Source organism: Marmota flaviventris, chromosome 9, assembly GCF_047511675.1.
Source record: "Marmota flaviventris isolate mMarFla1 chromosome 9, mMarFla1.hap1, whole genome shotgun sequence".
Lineage (NCBI taxonomy): Eukaryota > Metazoa > Chordata > Mammalia > Rodentia > Sciuridae > Marmota > Marmota flaviventris.
This window is the reverse complement of record NC_092506.1, coordinates 22716642-22734530: the sequence shown is the minus strand read 5'-3', so window position 1 is coordinate 22734530 and position 17889 is coordinate 22716642. Positions and strand designations below refer to the sequence as shown.

The window sequence follows — 17889 nt, the reverse complement described above, 5'->3', positions numbered from 1 at the left end:
AAAATTAGGAAATCTCACACTGAGATTTCTGTCTTCTCTTGGGAACAGTCTGAAAATCAGGTAACACAGATCTCAATTGCTGCATACTTACAAGTGACTGGGGCTGTGCAGCCCCTGAGTATGCTAAGCAGTTAGGGCCTGCTCTCTCCAGGTACTACAGTCCCCATTAGTCCCTACTGAATGACTTACCTGTCTCATTTCTGTTACTTGTCTGCCTTTGGGGCATTTGAGTTTTGAGTTTTCTTGTTCTAGGTGAGTCCAAGTGTAGAGTCTACTCAGACTGAATACTTCCTAAATGGAGTTGATAGATTAGAATGGCTTTAACTAATCAATCATTTCCGTCTCTGTCCACTGGGCTGCTATAACAAAAAAAGAAAAGAAACCTTAGAGAAGGGTTGCTTATAAAGAACCAAGATTTGTTTCTCATAGTTCTGGAGGCTAGGAAGGCCCTGTTCCTCAAAGATGGTGCTTTTTTTGCTGTGCCCTCACGGTAGAAGTGGCAAACAAGCTCCCTCAGGCCTCTTTGTAAATGCACTGATCCCAAATCATGAGAGTACTTCTTCATGATGTCGTCACCATTGGGCCTTAGAGTTTCGCATATGAATTTTAGGGGGACATAAACATTCAGATCATTTCTGTTCATTCTTAGGATTCTCTGAAGTCACAGTACTCAGAGTGAGAGATCTTTTGCAGCTTTTGAAATGCAGATTCACTTCATCTGTACCACTGTGTGTTTACTGTGTATCATTTACCCAGAAGTGCCTAATGCCCTGCCCATGGAGGAGATGATAACTCTGTGAATGGACAGATGGGTGAAAAGCACAGAAGCACTTTTTTTTTGGTCTGGGTTTCCCTCGGACATGTGACACAGTACCAGTAGGGGGAGCCCCATATTAATTTGGAAATCTGTGAGAATTTGTTCAGCAGTATAATTTTATTTAATTTAGGGACTTTGCTAAGAATGTATCCCAGTACCCTGCTCCAAGAATTTAAGTTAACAACATTAAGAAACTAATAAATCATGGAAAGAAGAGTTTGAGCCTCACCACTGATCCCCACCCAAGGGAATACCTAGAATACCTTAATGAAGGTATCCCAAGTTAATACCCCGAGTCTTTTAATTCATCTTGGAACCAGCTATCTTTAGGCTCCTACAATTTTTAAATTTTTCCCTAAGGACTTAGTCCTTAGGATCCCATAGAAATGGGCTACTTCAGACATAACCACAAAATGGTGGATTTACCAAATTATATGACGAACTATATTGTCGTCTTTCAAAAATGAAAAGTAATTGTAGATTGGTTCTGAGGTTCTTTCTAGCTTAAAGCAAAGCTAGTTCATAGGAGAAATGCCTTATGTATGGATAACAAGGTAGAGATCTCCTTGAGAACTTAAGGGATCCTTCTCCTTGTGAAGTTTGTCACTTCTGGGAAGTTAGCTTACTTTGGAAAAAATTAAGACGTAGAAGCACTTAGCATATACTAGTATACTAAACTTGGAAAAGACAAGAGTATGACAATACATGTATTCTTATTTTGTTTAGGGATTATAAATTATGGCTTTAGATTCATTATTAATTGCATGTAGCCCTCTGTTATGGAAAGTTCCTTTTCTTTTATTTAATTATTTTAATGTAGATCAAACTAGGATTTATTACAAAAGAAAAAAACATATTTTATATGACATGGGGTAGAATTTCAGGTAAAGTAAAATGGCAAAAAGGCTTTTTTTTTTTTTTGACATTAAGTCTTCCACAAAGACTTAAACATTAATAAAAAGGAAAATAAAATAATTCATGGAGAACTCAAAGCACTCAAAACTTTATCTAATTAAACTTTCCACCCCCTGTGCTGTAAATATTCTGTTAGCCATATAGGTGAGATTCTAAGAATTTCTAATTAAGTTGTGTTCTTGGTACCACAGAGCTCAAATTATACAGTTTGCCAAAGGAAATGTGTGCCTTGTCATTCTAGTATGGCTTCCAGTGGAGTTGCCATCCAATTTTCCCAAACCAGGCATTGTGTAATGTCGTTGTTAGTTCTTTTCACAATCAAACTATGATTCATAAAAATTATTAACTATTTCAGTTGAAAACTTATGTAAGGTATTTGCATCTAAGAAATTGTTTCCTTCTAGTTCGTGTGGGTTCATTTTTAGTTGCTTGAATTCAAATCCTGTTAAATTTAAGCAGAGGTGGACAGAGTGTCTGTTTGTGATGCCCCAGTTTTGTGTATGATTAGCCAACCTTGTCAGGCAAACTATTATACTTTATTACTTGCTTGCAACATAATGGTGACACAGGTGACAACATATGTTCTCTTATTTTATGAAAGCATCTTGAACTTTAATCTTTTCATTATTTGAATCTTTGGTTGTCTTTTGTAGCATGATGTGATAGTGTTTTCTTTTTAAAAAATGACCAAATACTAGAAGTTACATGAATGCAAAAGTAATTTACTTGTATTGTATCCATTGTGATACTAAAGAGTGGGAATTTCATACTAAAAAGTGGGAAAATTTCAATTGGCTCCTGCATATTTAAGTTCCTTGTACAAATTATTGGTTACTGTTGCTAAAGTAGTAAAAAAGGGAAAAAAAAACTTTATTTACATTAGAGGTTTTTTTAATATTATGGGTGCTTTTCTAACTAGGAAAGCAATGCAGAATTGTTGTCAAAATATGAGGAAGATACATGAACACTAAGAATGAAATAAATCTTGTATAATCCCATCCACAGATGTTATATTACATTTTTTTTTAAAAGAGAGAGAGAGAGAATTTTAATATTTATTTTTTAGTTTTCGGCGGATACATCTTTGTATGTGGTGCTGAGGATCGAACCCGGGTCGCACGCATGCCAGGCGAGCGCGCTACCGCTTGATCCACATCCCCGGCCCTATATTACATTTTAATATAACATTTCAAGTATTATCATGGCTAGCCAGTGTAATTTTTGAGTTACGTATCACAACTAAATGATCTGATAATACCAATTTTGATTTTGTATGAGCTAATGAACTTCTTTATTTCTTGGCTAGAATATACATAGTTGTATTAGTAAATTAATTTTAATTAATATTAAAGTTAATATTTCACTCTTGAAATTAAACATGTGCTTTCCCCCAAGGAATCCTAAATTTAGCTCGCATAAAGACATTTATTTATCTTTGTATATTTGTATACTTTTAACACCCACTTACATGTAAAGTATGATATCTAAGTGTGATATAACATATACTGACTTCTCCTCCTTTAGATTTTAGGTTTTTGTTGTTGGGAGGATTAATGAAATTTTAAAACTATGTATATAAATCAGGAACATTTGTTTTTCCTGCAAGAATTTGAAGTTCTCAGTGTTATAGAAGTACTGTTGCAACAACTTTAATCTACTTCAGAAAGCATTGAATTAAAATTGCTTGCTGTACAATTTTGGAAACAATGTTAACATGGAAGAAACAAGTATAGAAGTCATGTTTACTACTATTTTTCTAATATTCTTAACCACTGATCTTGCAAGTTATAATAACCTTATCTTAGAAATTGTTAAGAGAAACAAAAATTTCCTGGAACAGCAATTATCACCTGCAGATGGCCTAAAATTAGCATATTGAGTTAACTCCACAAGCAGCTTATGATCTGTGAAATGGAGTTCAGATAGTGAGATTTCAGGGAAATGCTTGGTATATTGATATAAATAACCAGATATTAAGGTCCCAATCAATGTATACAAAGTAAAATGAAACTACTAATATCTTAGTTAAAATATCTTATGTAAAACTCTATGTTAAAGAGAATTTTTATTTAATGTGAACATAGTGAAAGAAATCTCCACTTATGCATAGACTATTAAGAAGGATTTGTGTACAAATACCCAATCAAAGAAGGCTTAAAATTGAATGTATTAAGACAATCTGATTAGAAAGAAAGAAAAATAGTTTTAGAATAGATGAAGGCATTAGTTTTATGAAGCATACAGATTTCAAGTTAACTTTTTTCAGTCTTTTCAATGTTATTATTTGACAGGTAAGGAAACAGTGTTCCATTTTCCTGCAAGGAGAAAGAACTTAGAATTTAAAAAGGGAAGCTAATGAGCTATAAGGAAGAATTTAACTTCTCTGTAAGAGAACGTGTGTCTTTGATGATGAATCATTTGGCCAGTAAGCATTCAACAAGTATTTCTGGTGCTTTGTTGTATTTGTTTATATTTACGTATGTGATGCTAAGGATGGAACCCAGTGCCTCACAAATGCTAGGCAAGCACTGTGCCACTGAGCTACAGCCCAGCTCCTATTTCTGGGTCTTTAGTATCTGAGCATCAAAAGCATTATTTCTTCCTAACTTGCACTATTAAAACTTCTTGAGTTCTAATTCATATGTATAAAATATATATTTTATCATGTGCATACACATAAACCATCAAGAAAGCATTTAATGTTTAGCGTGCTACTTATAATTTTATAAGCAAGATTTTTGTTGTTGTTGTTGTTTTTTGTACTAGGGATTGAACACTGGTCGCTTTACCACTGAGCTACATCCCTGGCCCTTTTTTTGTTTTTTATTTTTATTTTGAGTCAGGGTCTCACTAAGTAGCTTTGGGCCTTGCTAAGTTTCTGAGGCTGGCCTTGAACTTGCAATCCTCCTTCCCTGAGTTGCTGGGATTACAGGTTTGTGCCACTGTGCTTAGCATGATTATATCTTATAGGGATTCATTTTGTCTCTGATCATTTTCTGGACAATTTTTGCCATTCAGGAATGAGTCATTTAATATGGCATGCACATGGTATAAGGGAAAAAATAGTTCCTGATATATGTATTTGTATTTCCCCAATATTCCAACTAAAGGTTTTATTGTTCTTAAATGTATAAATTTGTATCTAGGAAGAAAACTGAGTTGAACTTCAAAACTTTGTGACTACTTAGTAGTATTCATATAGTATAAGGATTTCTGGCCAAAATCCATTAGCAGATCTTGTAGACTTTCCTGGTCATTCTCCAGATTGATTGCTGGCCTATAAATCTCTTTTCTTCTCTTCTCTTTTGTATGGGAAAGCTAAATAGGCACTATCTACCCCTTCCAGACTTTATTTAGCAACTTACAAGTCTTGTTTCCTTAATACCAATGAACATGTACACACACACACACACACACACACACACACCAGGTAAGGACTTTTTTATTACCACTCCTCTTCCCCATTCTGTCTCTGGTGATCTCAGGACAAAATACTTGGGGGCCCTCTTTATACATTAGTTAAGCATTATGGCCCTCTGGTGAAATATGCGAAATAGAAAAAAGTGTTTAGATACCGTTAAGAATGCATATAATCTATCTTTACCAAAAAATATCCCACAGCTGTTGACATATCTCATGTACATCTGTTTTACTAGTGTGAGAAGCTGTTCATGATATTTTATGCAAACGTAAGTTGCATGACGTATTTAACAAGTGTACATACTTTATTTCTTTATCTGTTTAATTCATTCATCCAGTAGATAACTTTTTAGAATCCATCAATTCTATAACGTATATTTTATTTTCTCACAAGTTGTATGTCTTTTTACACTCTATCCCTTCTACTGGAATTTCTTTTCTGTCTAGTGAACTTTATGTTTTAATCTGTGAAGCTCTACCTGTTTCCCAGGCATAACTGGTCCTTCTAAGCATCAGTGCCCCTATCCACTCGGAGCATCATCACGTAATGATTTATGTATGTATCTATTCTCACATTAGATACTGAGCCCTCAACATCGAGTGTGGTTCTGGGTGATAATATGACCTCAGCTGAACCCAGGAATGACTATAACAGGCCTAGGGCTTGGTGGTAAAGCACTTGGCTGGAATGTGAGAGGCCCTGGGTTCAATCCCTGAAAATTGTGAAAGAGAGAGGCTATAACATGGTGTTATTCCATTGTTCCAGGCTATAAGTTGATATGCATAGAACATTTTGAGTGACTTTTTACGTCCTAGGTTTGATAAAGTAACATCAAATTTTTGATGTTGTTGTTGGTGTGGTGGTTGGTTTTTGGTACAAGGGTTTGAACCTAGAGGCACTTAACCACAAAGCTACATTATCAGCCCTTTTTATTGTCTATGTTGAGACAGGGTCTCACTAAGTTTCTTAGGTCCTCATTAAGTTGCTGAGGCTGGCTTTGAACTTGTGATCCTTCTGCCTCAGCCTTCTGAATTGCTGGGATTATAGGCATGTACCACGGAACCCAGCAAGTAACATCAAATGTAATTTCAGTTCTTTAATTCTTATCTGTATGATTATTGAGGTATTTCATAAGCAGTTTTATTGAGGACTAAATTGTATACCATAAAACGTGCAAGTGTGTATGTAGTTCAGTGGTTTTTAGTACATTTAGAGTTGTACAGTCATCATTATGAGTTAATCTTAGAATAATTCAACTACCCCTAAGAAGATTCCAACTAAGGTATTTTGAAATATTAATAAAATTGGCCAGCAACTTCTATGTGAATAACTGAACTGGGTAACCTCAAAATGTGCCATTGTTTTTGGCTCTGGGCCATCTGGGGTGCGCCATGTATGAAGGTAGGACCAGGTAGTTGGTGGTGTTGCTTCCTAAAAGGGTAGTGCAGGCTGACAATAAAGGACACCAATTCCCTTCAGGTGCTTCTCTCTGTGCTCATTCCATTATACACATTCCCTCTTTTGAGATTCAGAATATAGTAACCTGTAGTGTAGACACTTCCTTCATTGACTGCGTTGGGACACTGCAGAGAAGGAACAGCTGTCACACCAGTAGTTAGTTCAAGGGCTGGGATTAGGACTGTGATCTAACCAGGTACCACACCTGCATTAAGTAGCAATTCAGTAACTGCAGAGGAGTTACTATGTGCTTCTAGAAAGGACAAGTCTTAGGAAATGTGTAAACAATTTGAAGGGCTCTTACTCAGTCCAAGAGGAGAAAAGCTGGCTGTGCTGACAGGATAGGCTGGGAAATCAGCTCTTTCTCTGACTTGGTTCCATAAGGTTTGGTTTGAAGCCCAGTCGGCACATTTTGAATGAGGTCAAGCAAACCCAGAAAAGAGAAAAGGTGGAATTGTTTTAAAAACTCTGAATTGTTGAGTCTGGGCTGCCAGCACAGCTGGTTTGGGGACAGTTTTTTTTTTTTTTTTGGTCTTAAAATGTGAACGCTGATCAGTCATTATCAAAACAAATGGTCAACTGTATTAATTAGAGTATTGGTTTAGATACAGTAGTGGCTTAAACAAAACAGAAATTTCTGTCTCCGATGCAAAGCTGGGTAGGTAATCAAGGTTTGTCATAGTAGCTCCACAGTCACCAGGAAACCTGCCTCTTTTTATCTCATTGCTCTGCCACTGTTAGCACATGGCTCTCACCTTGAGCTCTAAGTTAGCTGGCCTACGTCCTTTTAGCATGTTCACATTTTAGTATAAAAAATGTAGACGTGTATGTAAGAAGGGCAATAGGAAAGTTTTAGGCCTTTTCGTTCTTTGGTTTCTCCTTTTTCATGTGGGCCAAAAGATGCACTCTGTTGAAGTGATTCCCTTGTGCTTTGAGGACATACCTCTGTTTTGAAATTGGCAGTATATGATTCATCTTTTGTGACACAGTGCCAGATTGAACTTGCATTTTCACTGAAAAGTATGTGACACCTCTAGGGTTGACATCTGGGTTGGATGTCCATGAAGCAGAGTTTACCTGGGCAAAGTCTGGGTGGTGCTTTCTTTTTGTAGGGTGCTTCTAGACAAAAAGATTCCCTTCCCATCCAAATACTGTGCATTTTAATTAATATGTAATATTCAAGACAGAAAGCTTAAAACTTTGGCATGCATTCAGACTTTATTATTACAAAACAGAATTTGTCCCTTTTTTTAAAAAAAATATTTTCTCAAGTTGCAGACAGACACAACACATTTATTTATTTGTTTGTTTGTTTATTTATTTAATGTGGTGCTGAGGACGAACCCAGTGCCTCTCATGTGCTAGGCGAGCGCTCTACCACTGAGCCACAACCTCACTGAGCCCAGAATTTGACTCTTACCCAGGGTCAGGAATTTGTATTCCAGCCTCAGTTCTTACCCCTGGTGTCATCTTGGCTAACCCATTGGTCTTCAGAACTATTCTTGTTAAGAACATCTCAAAACAGAATTTAAAAGTAGCCTCTCATCATTATATGCATTTAGCCACAGTTATGAAGTCCTCAAAGAATGCAGATGTTACCTTTTCATTGGTGGCCACTGGAGACCACAGATAACCTTAACTTTCTGTAAGGATGAATTTTACAACTAGTGGGACTAACAAAAGAAATGATTACTAAGTGAAATATACACTTAATATTTGCCAACATGACACTTTATAGCGTTCTGCTAAAGCTTTTTTTTTTTTTAAATCAGAAAAGATTGAGCTTTTGAGATTAGAAAGCTTCAGTAATCTTGGTAGGCAGGATCTTTCTTGTGATAATATATGTCCTTTTCTGAGAATACATTTTCTGGAACCACCAATTTCACTGTAAATCCTGTATTATTTGAAGCTCCTGGGCCAGTATTGTGTTTCAGGCAAGTAATTTTAGCCAAGTTCACTGAAAGTATTCTGTGTCACCTCTAGTAATTTCATGTGTTGCCCTCTTTATGCACTCTTGACACAGCCAGATTATATAGAGTATATAAAATAAGCTGCTGTCTAAGTGCTGAGTGGCTTTGGGATTCCCTTCTCTTGTGTGGGTGGGTGTCCTTCACTCTGTTGCTGTGTCCTCAGTCGTCACGTTTTGTTTGCTTTTTTGCAGATGACACGAGTGGTGCTGCCTGGCATGGTAGAAAGGTGAGTCACAAGCTCTCTCACACACACTGTGGATGTGGAGCTCATTATTATTTATAGGGAGAATCCTTTCTTTGAAAATTTCATTAAAGTGACTAATGAGCCCAGCCTCCATGTCTTAGTGGCAGGCGAGTCACACGGTGGAGTGTGAGTCACTGGAGGAGGCCTTTTCCACTCGACTCTTTATTTCCCTCTCAGGGTTGTGGTGGTTCCTTTAGATCAGGATTAAAAAGCCAGCCTGAGTCACCATCACTAACTCAATTGCCTGCTATTCTGAGGGGGCGGGAAGGGTTCCTGGGATATTCCTGGGAATGCCGTCTTAAAGCTGCCTCCTCTGCGAGCCCACATCAGTAGTTTCTTGAAGCAAGATGCCTCTGGTTCTCCACTTCTTTCTAGGAGAATGGATGTGTGAGGAGCTCAGGCATGTTAGGAAGTGATCCTAAGATCAGTAACCCCTGGAGGAACAGCAGGTCCACTGGTCTCATCTGTGTTCCAGTTTGAATTGGGAACCACTAGGGTGTGCTGGATGGCTTCATTTTTATGGAAGACCATGTGGTAGAGCTTTCACAGCTGAAGTAACATGAAGTATAAAATTATACTTAAGCTCTATTCCTCCCTTGGAAAAACCTCAGTGATGGCAAGGCCTCCAAAGAAAACCTTGAACCAGTCTGATCATTTGCTGAATTTAGGGCCTCATAATCATCCTTCCTCTGCAAATTGTTCTGAGTTTGGAAGAGAGCCAAAGAAATCCCAGCTTTGGAAAGGAAGGACCCGAGGACTGACTTCTGCTGAGGAGTTCCACGACCAGCTCCTGGCGGGGATTAGGTTTCTTGGGGACCTCTATGTGCCAGGTGTTGTATTGACAATTTAATATGTGTTAACTCATGTAACTCTTAGAGATGAGGATCTACAGAGACTAATTAAGAAACTGTTGCTCAGCAAAGTTCTTTGTAAATCCATTTTATATATACTGTTTTGTGTGTTGTAGTAGTTTATTTTTGTAAATTTCCCTTTGAAACTTTCAAGCCACTTACCATTGGCTGCCAGTGGGAGTGTGCTGCTGATCTCCAGACAGGGAATAGCAGTGATCTAACCAGAGCAGAACCCTGGAAGAGGGCAGAGTTGGGGAAGACAGAACAGAACTCATTAAGAATGAAATTTTGCCCATCATCTTAATTAAGGTTTAACATCTGCAGATGATATGGTATTATTTGAAGACAATAAATCCATCCATTAAAAAAATAGGTGGGTGGGGGGTGTAGTTCAGTGGAAGAATGCTTGCCTCCCATGTGTGAGGCCCTGGGCTCAATCCCCATCACCTCAAAAAAATAAATAAAACAAAAACTTGTAAACCACAGAAGTATTGTAAAAGAAAGTTTTGAGTATTTTGGTGAAAAACATATCAGAAGGGATAATGGTTGTGAAATCATTTCACAAAACGTCAAGTACTGGATATAGAGAGTCATAGAAATCTAGTCTTTTATGTTAATTGAAAGCAACCCCCCAATTTGAGAGGTGAAAAAACTTATGTCCAGACAAATGGAGTGCTATAAAGTTAAATGACAAGTGAGTAAAGATTACAAATGTGAAGAGCTACGAACTTCACTGCTGTCTTGGAAGACCTAGCAGCCATTGTCAGTTATAGTTAGAACACTAGGTTAAACAAACAAAAAAAAAAGTGTGAAGAAAAGAACTCATCCGTTTAACAGGCATTCCACTGAGTAAAATTTACTATGGAGCATTCCAAAGATAATTTATATCCTTGCCCTGAAAAAGTCAAGTTGATTTTAAACCAGAATTGAGAAGTGATCTGGTGGAAAGCCATCCGAAACTGTGGATGGAAACTGACATCATGGGGGCGATTGTGGTACTTGCTGAGGACTAGTGAGAGATGGGCATGGATTCTGTGAATCAGAGCTTTTGATTAGGAGAAGCAACATCTACGTCCACTTGAGTTTAGGGAGTTGCTAAGTATATTCATCAGGATAGTCTAACTGCAGAACAGACAGTAAAGATTTATTTTTCCCTCACATCTCTCCGTAGTCGTTCAGGGATCTTAAGCTCCTTCCAGCTAAGGGCTCCATCATTGTTTAGGTTCTCCTCTGCATGCACATGAGGGAAGGAGAACCAGGGTGATTTTAGGGGGGTTTCATGGGCTAGCCTGGAAGTTGTATCCATCACTTCTGCCCATTTTCCATTGTCAAGAACTCAGTTGGTCACAGGCTACAGTTAACTACAAGGAAGGCCAGAAGTGTTAGTTGTGTGTCCCAAAGAAAAGAAAACTCCAAGTGAACAGGTTACCTGAAAGCAGTCTGTCTTTCACATTATAAGTGGTTTCATTATAGCCTGCTCTTTACACCACCCCAAAATGGCCCGTTTCCTATAGTTGGTTTCATAGGATTGGTATCTCCATTGAGTAACAGCAGTATCCTTTAGAAAGAGGCTTTGTTGTGTTTTTTTTTTTTTTTTTTTCCTTTTCCTTTCATTGATTCTGCCTCTCATGTATGAGATTTTCCAAACCCTCTAGAACTATAGCCTAAGGCCAACTGACTATCACTAAACAAGTATCTATAATCAAACTAAGGTATTATTACCATAGAAGTAGAAAGTACATAATTGCATTACAGAGGAAACTCGGTCTTTTTACTTCCTTGGAATTATAAACATTGTGTACAGCTGGAGCCAGGAGGTGGTTGCCATAACAACCATGGAAAGGCTAAAAATAGCCTCTTTCATATTGTATTGCTTAAGGTGGAATTATGACATGTTATGGTGTCTTAGGGCAGGTAATTCTCTTTCATGTGTTAAATGTTTGCAAACTTTCTTCAACAAAGCAATATTGTATAATGTAAGTATTTGAATTGCTGGTTCTAATTATATACCTGACCCCTATGTTCCAGGATTCTTTTCTGACATAGAACTCTATTTCAGTACGTTTCTCTTGTCTTCTGAGAGTCTCTGAGAACGCTCTACACCAAAGTCAGCATTACGTTTGTTTTTTAAAAAAGAAATATATATATATATAAAATGACCCTGTAAGAGCATGCTTATGTCCTCTCTGATAGGACGTGGGAATGTGAATAACTATGATGGAGTCTTTTCTGCATATTCCCTCTGGTCTGCCATCAAACCCTGCACAAGGTAGCTGTCCCCACTGTGAGTGACCCTGTGGTTCCAGTTCTTCACAGTAGCATTTACACCTCCCCACCTCCACCTCTTCACCTGCAGAGTAGGGCAGTGCTGAGGTTTCCCCAGGAAGGCAGAAATCAGTGACTTACTTCAAAGGAGACCTATTGCTTCCTGTATGACAATAGTATTTTTTAAAGAGGTGAGAGCAAGGATACTACGAATGGTGGGACATTTGTAGGACAGAGGCTTGGCAATTTTTTTTATTCAGGTGACTACTAAAGAGAGCCTTATGGGAAACTGCACAGGTCTGAGGGAATTGTAGACCGCATAGCTATAGGAAGCTATAAAGGCAGGGTTCTAAATGTTATAGGGTTGGGTGAGTTTGCTTGGCATGTGGGAGGACTCATAATGGAAGAGAGGCGCTTCTTTAGCAGTTGAAATTTTCTGCTTTGTTTTTGCAATATTTTAGTTCTAGTAGATCCTCAGTAATTTGCACCACTGAGACAGCACTGTGACTGTTAGCAAGTAAGCAGTATGATGAATTAAAAATGTTGCACCACAGAAAATATTTCTTGACTTGTTTATTTAGATGTTTGTCATAACAAACTAGAAAATGTGCTGAAGTATGAGCAACATGAGTGAGTCTTCATTATAGAACTTCAGCAAAAAATTCTTAATGTACCTTCCAATCTTAGAATTATTCCCAAGTCCCTGGAAAATGAGAGATTAACCAGGGTTTGGTTTTGTGTTTGTTTCTGTGTGCAATTAAGCGCAGCCCATTTTGTCCTTCTGCTTGATATAACAGAGTTGTCATGAGTCTGGCTGTGCCATGGAAACTGGTTTGACGTCACTAATTCTGCTTAGATGGAGGATTAGAGCTAGACAAAGTCGTTGATTTTAAAGACGAATCCTTTGTGCCTTCCAGTCCCAAAGGGTCACGCCCGTTTCAACATAAAGGATAGTGTATACAGTAGACAATCGAGACAAGCAGTACCAGTGTTATTTGTGATTCAGATAAAACTAAGTTGAATAGTATTATCCTTGGAAAAAGAGTGAGACTGAGACAGAATTGTATGCTGTTGTGGGTGTGGGGAGGTTTTTGCTTGACAAATACGTGTTCTTGATGGTAGAACAGATTTGTAGAGGGGGTGCTTTCTCTGCTGTCATTTGGGTATAATTGTAAATGCCGTCCTCGTACTTTTTAGGTGTGATACATTCTCACTTTATGCAGCATCTGAATAGTCTTAGATTTGTTTGACATATTTTAAAATGCAAATACTATGCTTTATACAAAGTAACCTAAAATTCTGACTTTTTGCTGAAAGTAACTTTATCCCCTAGAATTATAAATCAGGGTAGAATACTTGGGAAACAAAGATCTTAGTTGCCTCAGGGAGTAAACAAGTGAAGGAGCATGGCTGTATGATCGTGACTTATTGCATTGTTGATAATAATTTTTGAAAATGGGAAAGAAGCTTTTATTATCTTTAATGTTGGAATCATGGCTTCCTTGAATAAAATTTTTAAGAGCCTGTTGAATGAGTTCAAGATTTAATTTTTAAGAAGTATTTGATTACGTTAAACATACCTATAAAGGCTTTTAAATTGATTATTATTATTATTATTTTTGCGAGAAATGAAGTAAGAAATGTAAGATTTTTGTTCAAGGGCAAACACAACCACCCCTCTAGTGTGAGTGGAGTAGAGTACAGAATTCAGCTAACAAAAACCAGCAAAGGTAGACAGTGGCGTCAGTGAAAAAACATGATCTACATCTTCCTCAAACTGCCTTCTCTTTACTTGCTCTGCATGAGTGAGGAGATAACAGTTCTTGGTTATATGAGAAAAAAGTTAAAATAAAAACTCACAGGGGTTCTTGGAGCACAGGACAGGGGTTCATTGGTCAGGATTTGGGGTTACTTCTTGGAAAGCACACCGTGGTGCAGACCACAGAATCACTCTTAGCTTTCCCTTGATTGGGATCTGACCCTGCTTAAAGGTGATGCACTCTCATGTGTCGTAAATATGTATTTTCTCTCATTTTATAGATTTATTGAGATGTATTTTACATACCTTAAAAATCTGTCTATTTTAAGTGCATTGATCAGTGGTTTTTAGCATATTCACAGAGCTGTGCAACCATCACCATGATCTAATTTCAGCATCCTAAAAATATGAAGATAATTTAAAGATAAATTAATATTGTATTAAAAGTCTCCTGTAACAGAAGTGATTTTTATTCCATTTTTATCAAAAGAATTTCTTACAAATATAGATAAAATGAAATGACTAGGTGTTCATTGTTAATCAGTTTTTTTCTTTAATCTTAGAGGATTGGGTTCTAACTCCTGATAAAGTTACCTTAAAATTAAAAAAGAAAAGGCTCTTCTGTTTCTGAGAGACAGAAGGAAAAAAAAATACAAGAATGATGTAATTCATGCATCAATGGCTTTTTTCAAAACCCTTAATAGCATTTTTAAACTTAATCTTATTTCTATCACCAAATGTTAATGGATTTTACTGTTTGAAGACGTATGTATTACTAATAAGGACTTCACACACACACACACCACAGAAATACACAAAGCACCACCAGCTTGTTTCCGGTGACACATGAAACTGAGGATCCAGACTTCCCTTTGATGGTTGGAGTGGCATCTTGCCTAGAGGCTGGCAGATGGAGCGGGTGACCTTTGGGGATTATTTCTTTTTCAGATTTATGTCTGAAATAACTTAGATGCCATTTAATCATGTTTCCTCTCTTATTTTGCCTAAAAAGGGTCTAGGTAGTCCCCCTTTTTAAAAATACTTTTAAAAAAACAGGCTTTGGGGAAATAAATGGAGACAAAGAAGAATGAAAAACTGGGTTGAAGCAAAGGAACCTGCTGTGGAGGATGGGACATGGGTGGGGTCAGATTTCAGTAGCTGAAGAAGAGGACCTTCAGTAGAAGAGGCTTGCCTGGCAGATGTGGGGCCCTGGGCTCAATTCCCAGCACAGGGAGAGAACCCCTCAGAAGAACAGAATGAGGGGAAGAGTTGGTCGTTAGTTCTAACATTCCTGAGTCATAATTGTGCGTGTTTCCTACCAGCATGTGCTTGCTAACAGCTAGTAGGCTCACAGCATTGCTTTTCTCAAACTATTTTTCATTTGCTTATAGAATTAGAAAATCCAGGTAACTTTCTGACTTTTAACTGGAAGTAGTCTCTAAAAGTTAAAAAAGGAATCAAGCTTTGGCTTTTGGCAAAAGAATGCATAAGTGAACTAGAGCCACAGAGTTTTGGAGTCAGCTTTTCGGTGCCCAAATATCTACAAACCAGGGAAAACATGAGGGCAGGATATAGCTGTTCATTCATTGTCAGAGATTTTCTTAAGCATCTGTTTGTTCCATACTCTGCATTTGCATAGTGCTTAAAGAAAAGTGGGATTCAGTTCCCAGAAGTTTATGATTTTGTTGAAGGGTAACATATTTTTGCAAATAGAATGCTTTAAATCCTAGAGCAAGCTAGTGTGGGATGATATTCCACAATAAAGGTGCATGTACGGAGCATCTATAAATGAGTGTGTGTGTGTGTGTTTGTGTGTGTGTGTGTGTGTGTTTCTGGAGATCAAACCCAGGGCCCAGTGCATGCTAAACACTCTATCACTGAGCTACTTACCCTCAGCTCTGTAAATGAACATTGTTGATGCTTTGACCAGAGAAGACCTCAGAGATAAGAGATCAGCTCAAGGAGAATAGGTCTGATCCCGTCATGCTCTGGATTACTAAGACTGGGAAGTGAACTCACCGTAAAGAAGAGCTATTTTTAGTTTGATTGAATTATGCCTCATTCACTAACCAAGCATATCACTCACTGATGAAAGGCAGGGAGAGCTGTGTGTTACAAGAGCAGCTATGTTGTTCTGTTTCAAATAATTATACATCTCAGTCTACAGTTCACACACAATTGTGTATGTGATTCATTCCATTGACTTGGCACATTTTCCTTTTTAGGTCTAAAGGTGCAATTCTGAACATCTCCTCTGCCAGTGGCATGTTTCCGGTTCCACTATTGGCCATCTACTCTGCGACCAAGGTGAATTTATTTTAGTAAATTTTAGTCATTATAAGACTAAGGAATGATTTTTTTAATCCAAGTAATTAACATAGACTTAACTTTCTTGATTATCTATTCTTGGCAATTTTCCAGTGGATTAAGAGAAAAAGGAATACCCCCCATGAATTTTGGGGAAGCCACAGCTGGAGACATACTGATAGGTGTAAACTTACAAATGGGACAACAGCACATCAGAGCCGCTGGTGCTTGTTTTCCTCCCAGTTATTTACTGGTTTTAAAAGTGATACTGTGCTTTCCATGGAGAGCTGGCCTGGGCCAGTTACTCTCTTAATTAGAACATGATGCTAATGAGTCTGAGATTGGAGGTTTGCTATGTGAATGAGTCAGTTTCACACAGCATAAAAGAATTGCATCCAGTCAGCACATAAATGTACGCAGTATGCCAACCTAGACTGGGGAAAGTGTAACGTTCTGTCACATTATGCAGAATTCACAGATATACAGTGTCACTTCTGGGGTGTGAACAAGAATTTTCCAGACTTTGTGTAATTTGTCATAATTTCGTACAACATCTCCATTCACCTCACATTACTGCTAGGATAATAATATATAGAATGCATCTCTTCTGCCCGCAGGTCAGTAGCATCATGTTCCAATACATTATTGAGCATGGAATACATTTCCAAAGGGAAAAATGACTATTTAGATGTTGAAGTTAAATAAGCTTTTAGGGGGAAATAAGCAACTTATAATACATAGTAAAAACTTGCTACATGCCAGTGAAGGAAAAGAGCAAACCACTTGCTTCCTTTTTCACTTGAAAAACCTCAGTCACTACTTTCTTTTGAAGAACCTTGACACCACCCCACAATCTTTGCAATGGACTTGCTTTCAGTATCTCTGAAACATACCATAGACATGTTTACAATGATGGCATGTGTTGGAAGTGATCGGTCAACTTCAGTTTCCTGCCTGTTCTCCATGGATGCAGACTGTTGCAATTCAGACCTTCATGGAGTCTGTATTGGTACTTTGCATTTCAGATCCCAGCTTGAGTTCACCTTTGAGAAAGGGCCCATTAAAGTCAACGGATAGATTTAAAGTTGCATTATTTATCGGAAGATGGACTCTCGCTTTCATCTCTGTGCTTCTTGGATTTTGCCACCCTGAAGCATCCAGAGGATTCTTGCTCTTCTCCTTTTCACAACAGAATCCCCCATAGGAGAGAATTCATATTGTGTTTCTGCTTATGTTACAAGTAGAGAGCAGAAATACATCCTTTGTTTTAATAATATAAAAGTATTTTTTCTTAGAAAATACTTTTTTGAAAAAAAAATACAGTCTAAGAAGAGCTTTTTTCCAGTTAAATGAAAATTTTGGTCTGTAGGATTCATTTGGTGGCAGATAAAAATCACTTGAGGTTTGGAAGGCTTTTTTAAACATCTTTCCTGTGTTTGAAATGAAAGAATGATTAGAAATGATGGTGTTAAGTAGTTTATTACTTTTTGTTTCCATGGCTACAAATGAGGCAGATTGATGTAATGTGTTTTCTTCTCCCTCCCACCGCCTCCCTAGGCTTTTGTAGATTTCTTCTCTCAGTGCCTCCATGAGGAGTATAGAAGCAAGGGCATCTTTGTGCAGGTGAGTGGAGTTTGTTTCAGTGAAGTGTCCCTGTTTTTGTGTGGTTTCCACAGCAACAGTTGCTGTCTTGGCAACGAAAGAAAATCACATTCCTCAGTAAGTGAATGTGACGTTAGCACACCATTAAAGACATGGTTCTTTTCCCCTTATGCACCTAAGTCTAAATTTTAAAAAATCATTACCTAGAATTAAGTAGGGATACCTAAAGTAGAACTATAAAACAGTTGAAGCATAATTATTCTACATTCTTGTGCATTAA

The 17889-nt window shown here is 37.6% G+C and overlaps 1 protein-coding gene across 1 annotated transcript in view; it reads left to right on the top strand.

The window, feature by feature from the left end:
- Positions 1-17889, top strand: part of Hsd17b12 (hydroxysteroid 17-beta dehydrogenase 12) — a 148336-nt gene that overhangs the window by 115317 nt on the left and 15130 nt on the right. The window contains exons 7-9 of the mRNA XM_027936716.2: positions 8773-8807; positions 15926-16007; positions 17565-17630. Of these exons, the coding sequence (XP_027792517.1) occupies positions 8773-8807; positions 15926-16007; positions 17565-17630 (183 nt within the window). The remainder of the gene's footprint in view (positions 1-8772; positions 8808-15925; positions 16008-17564; positions 17631-17889) is intronic.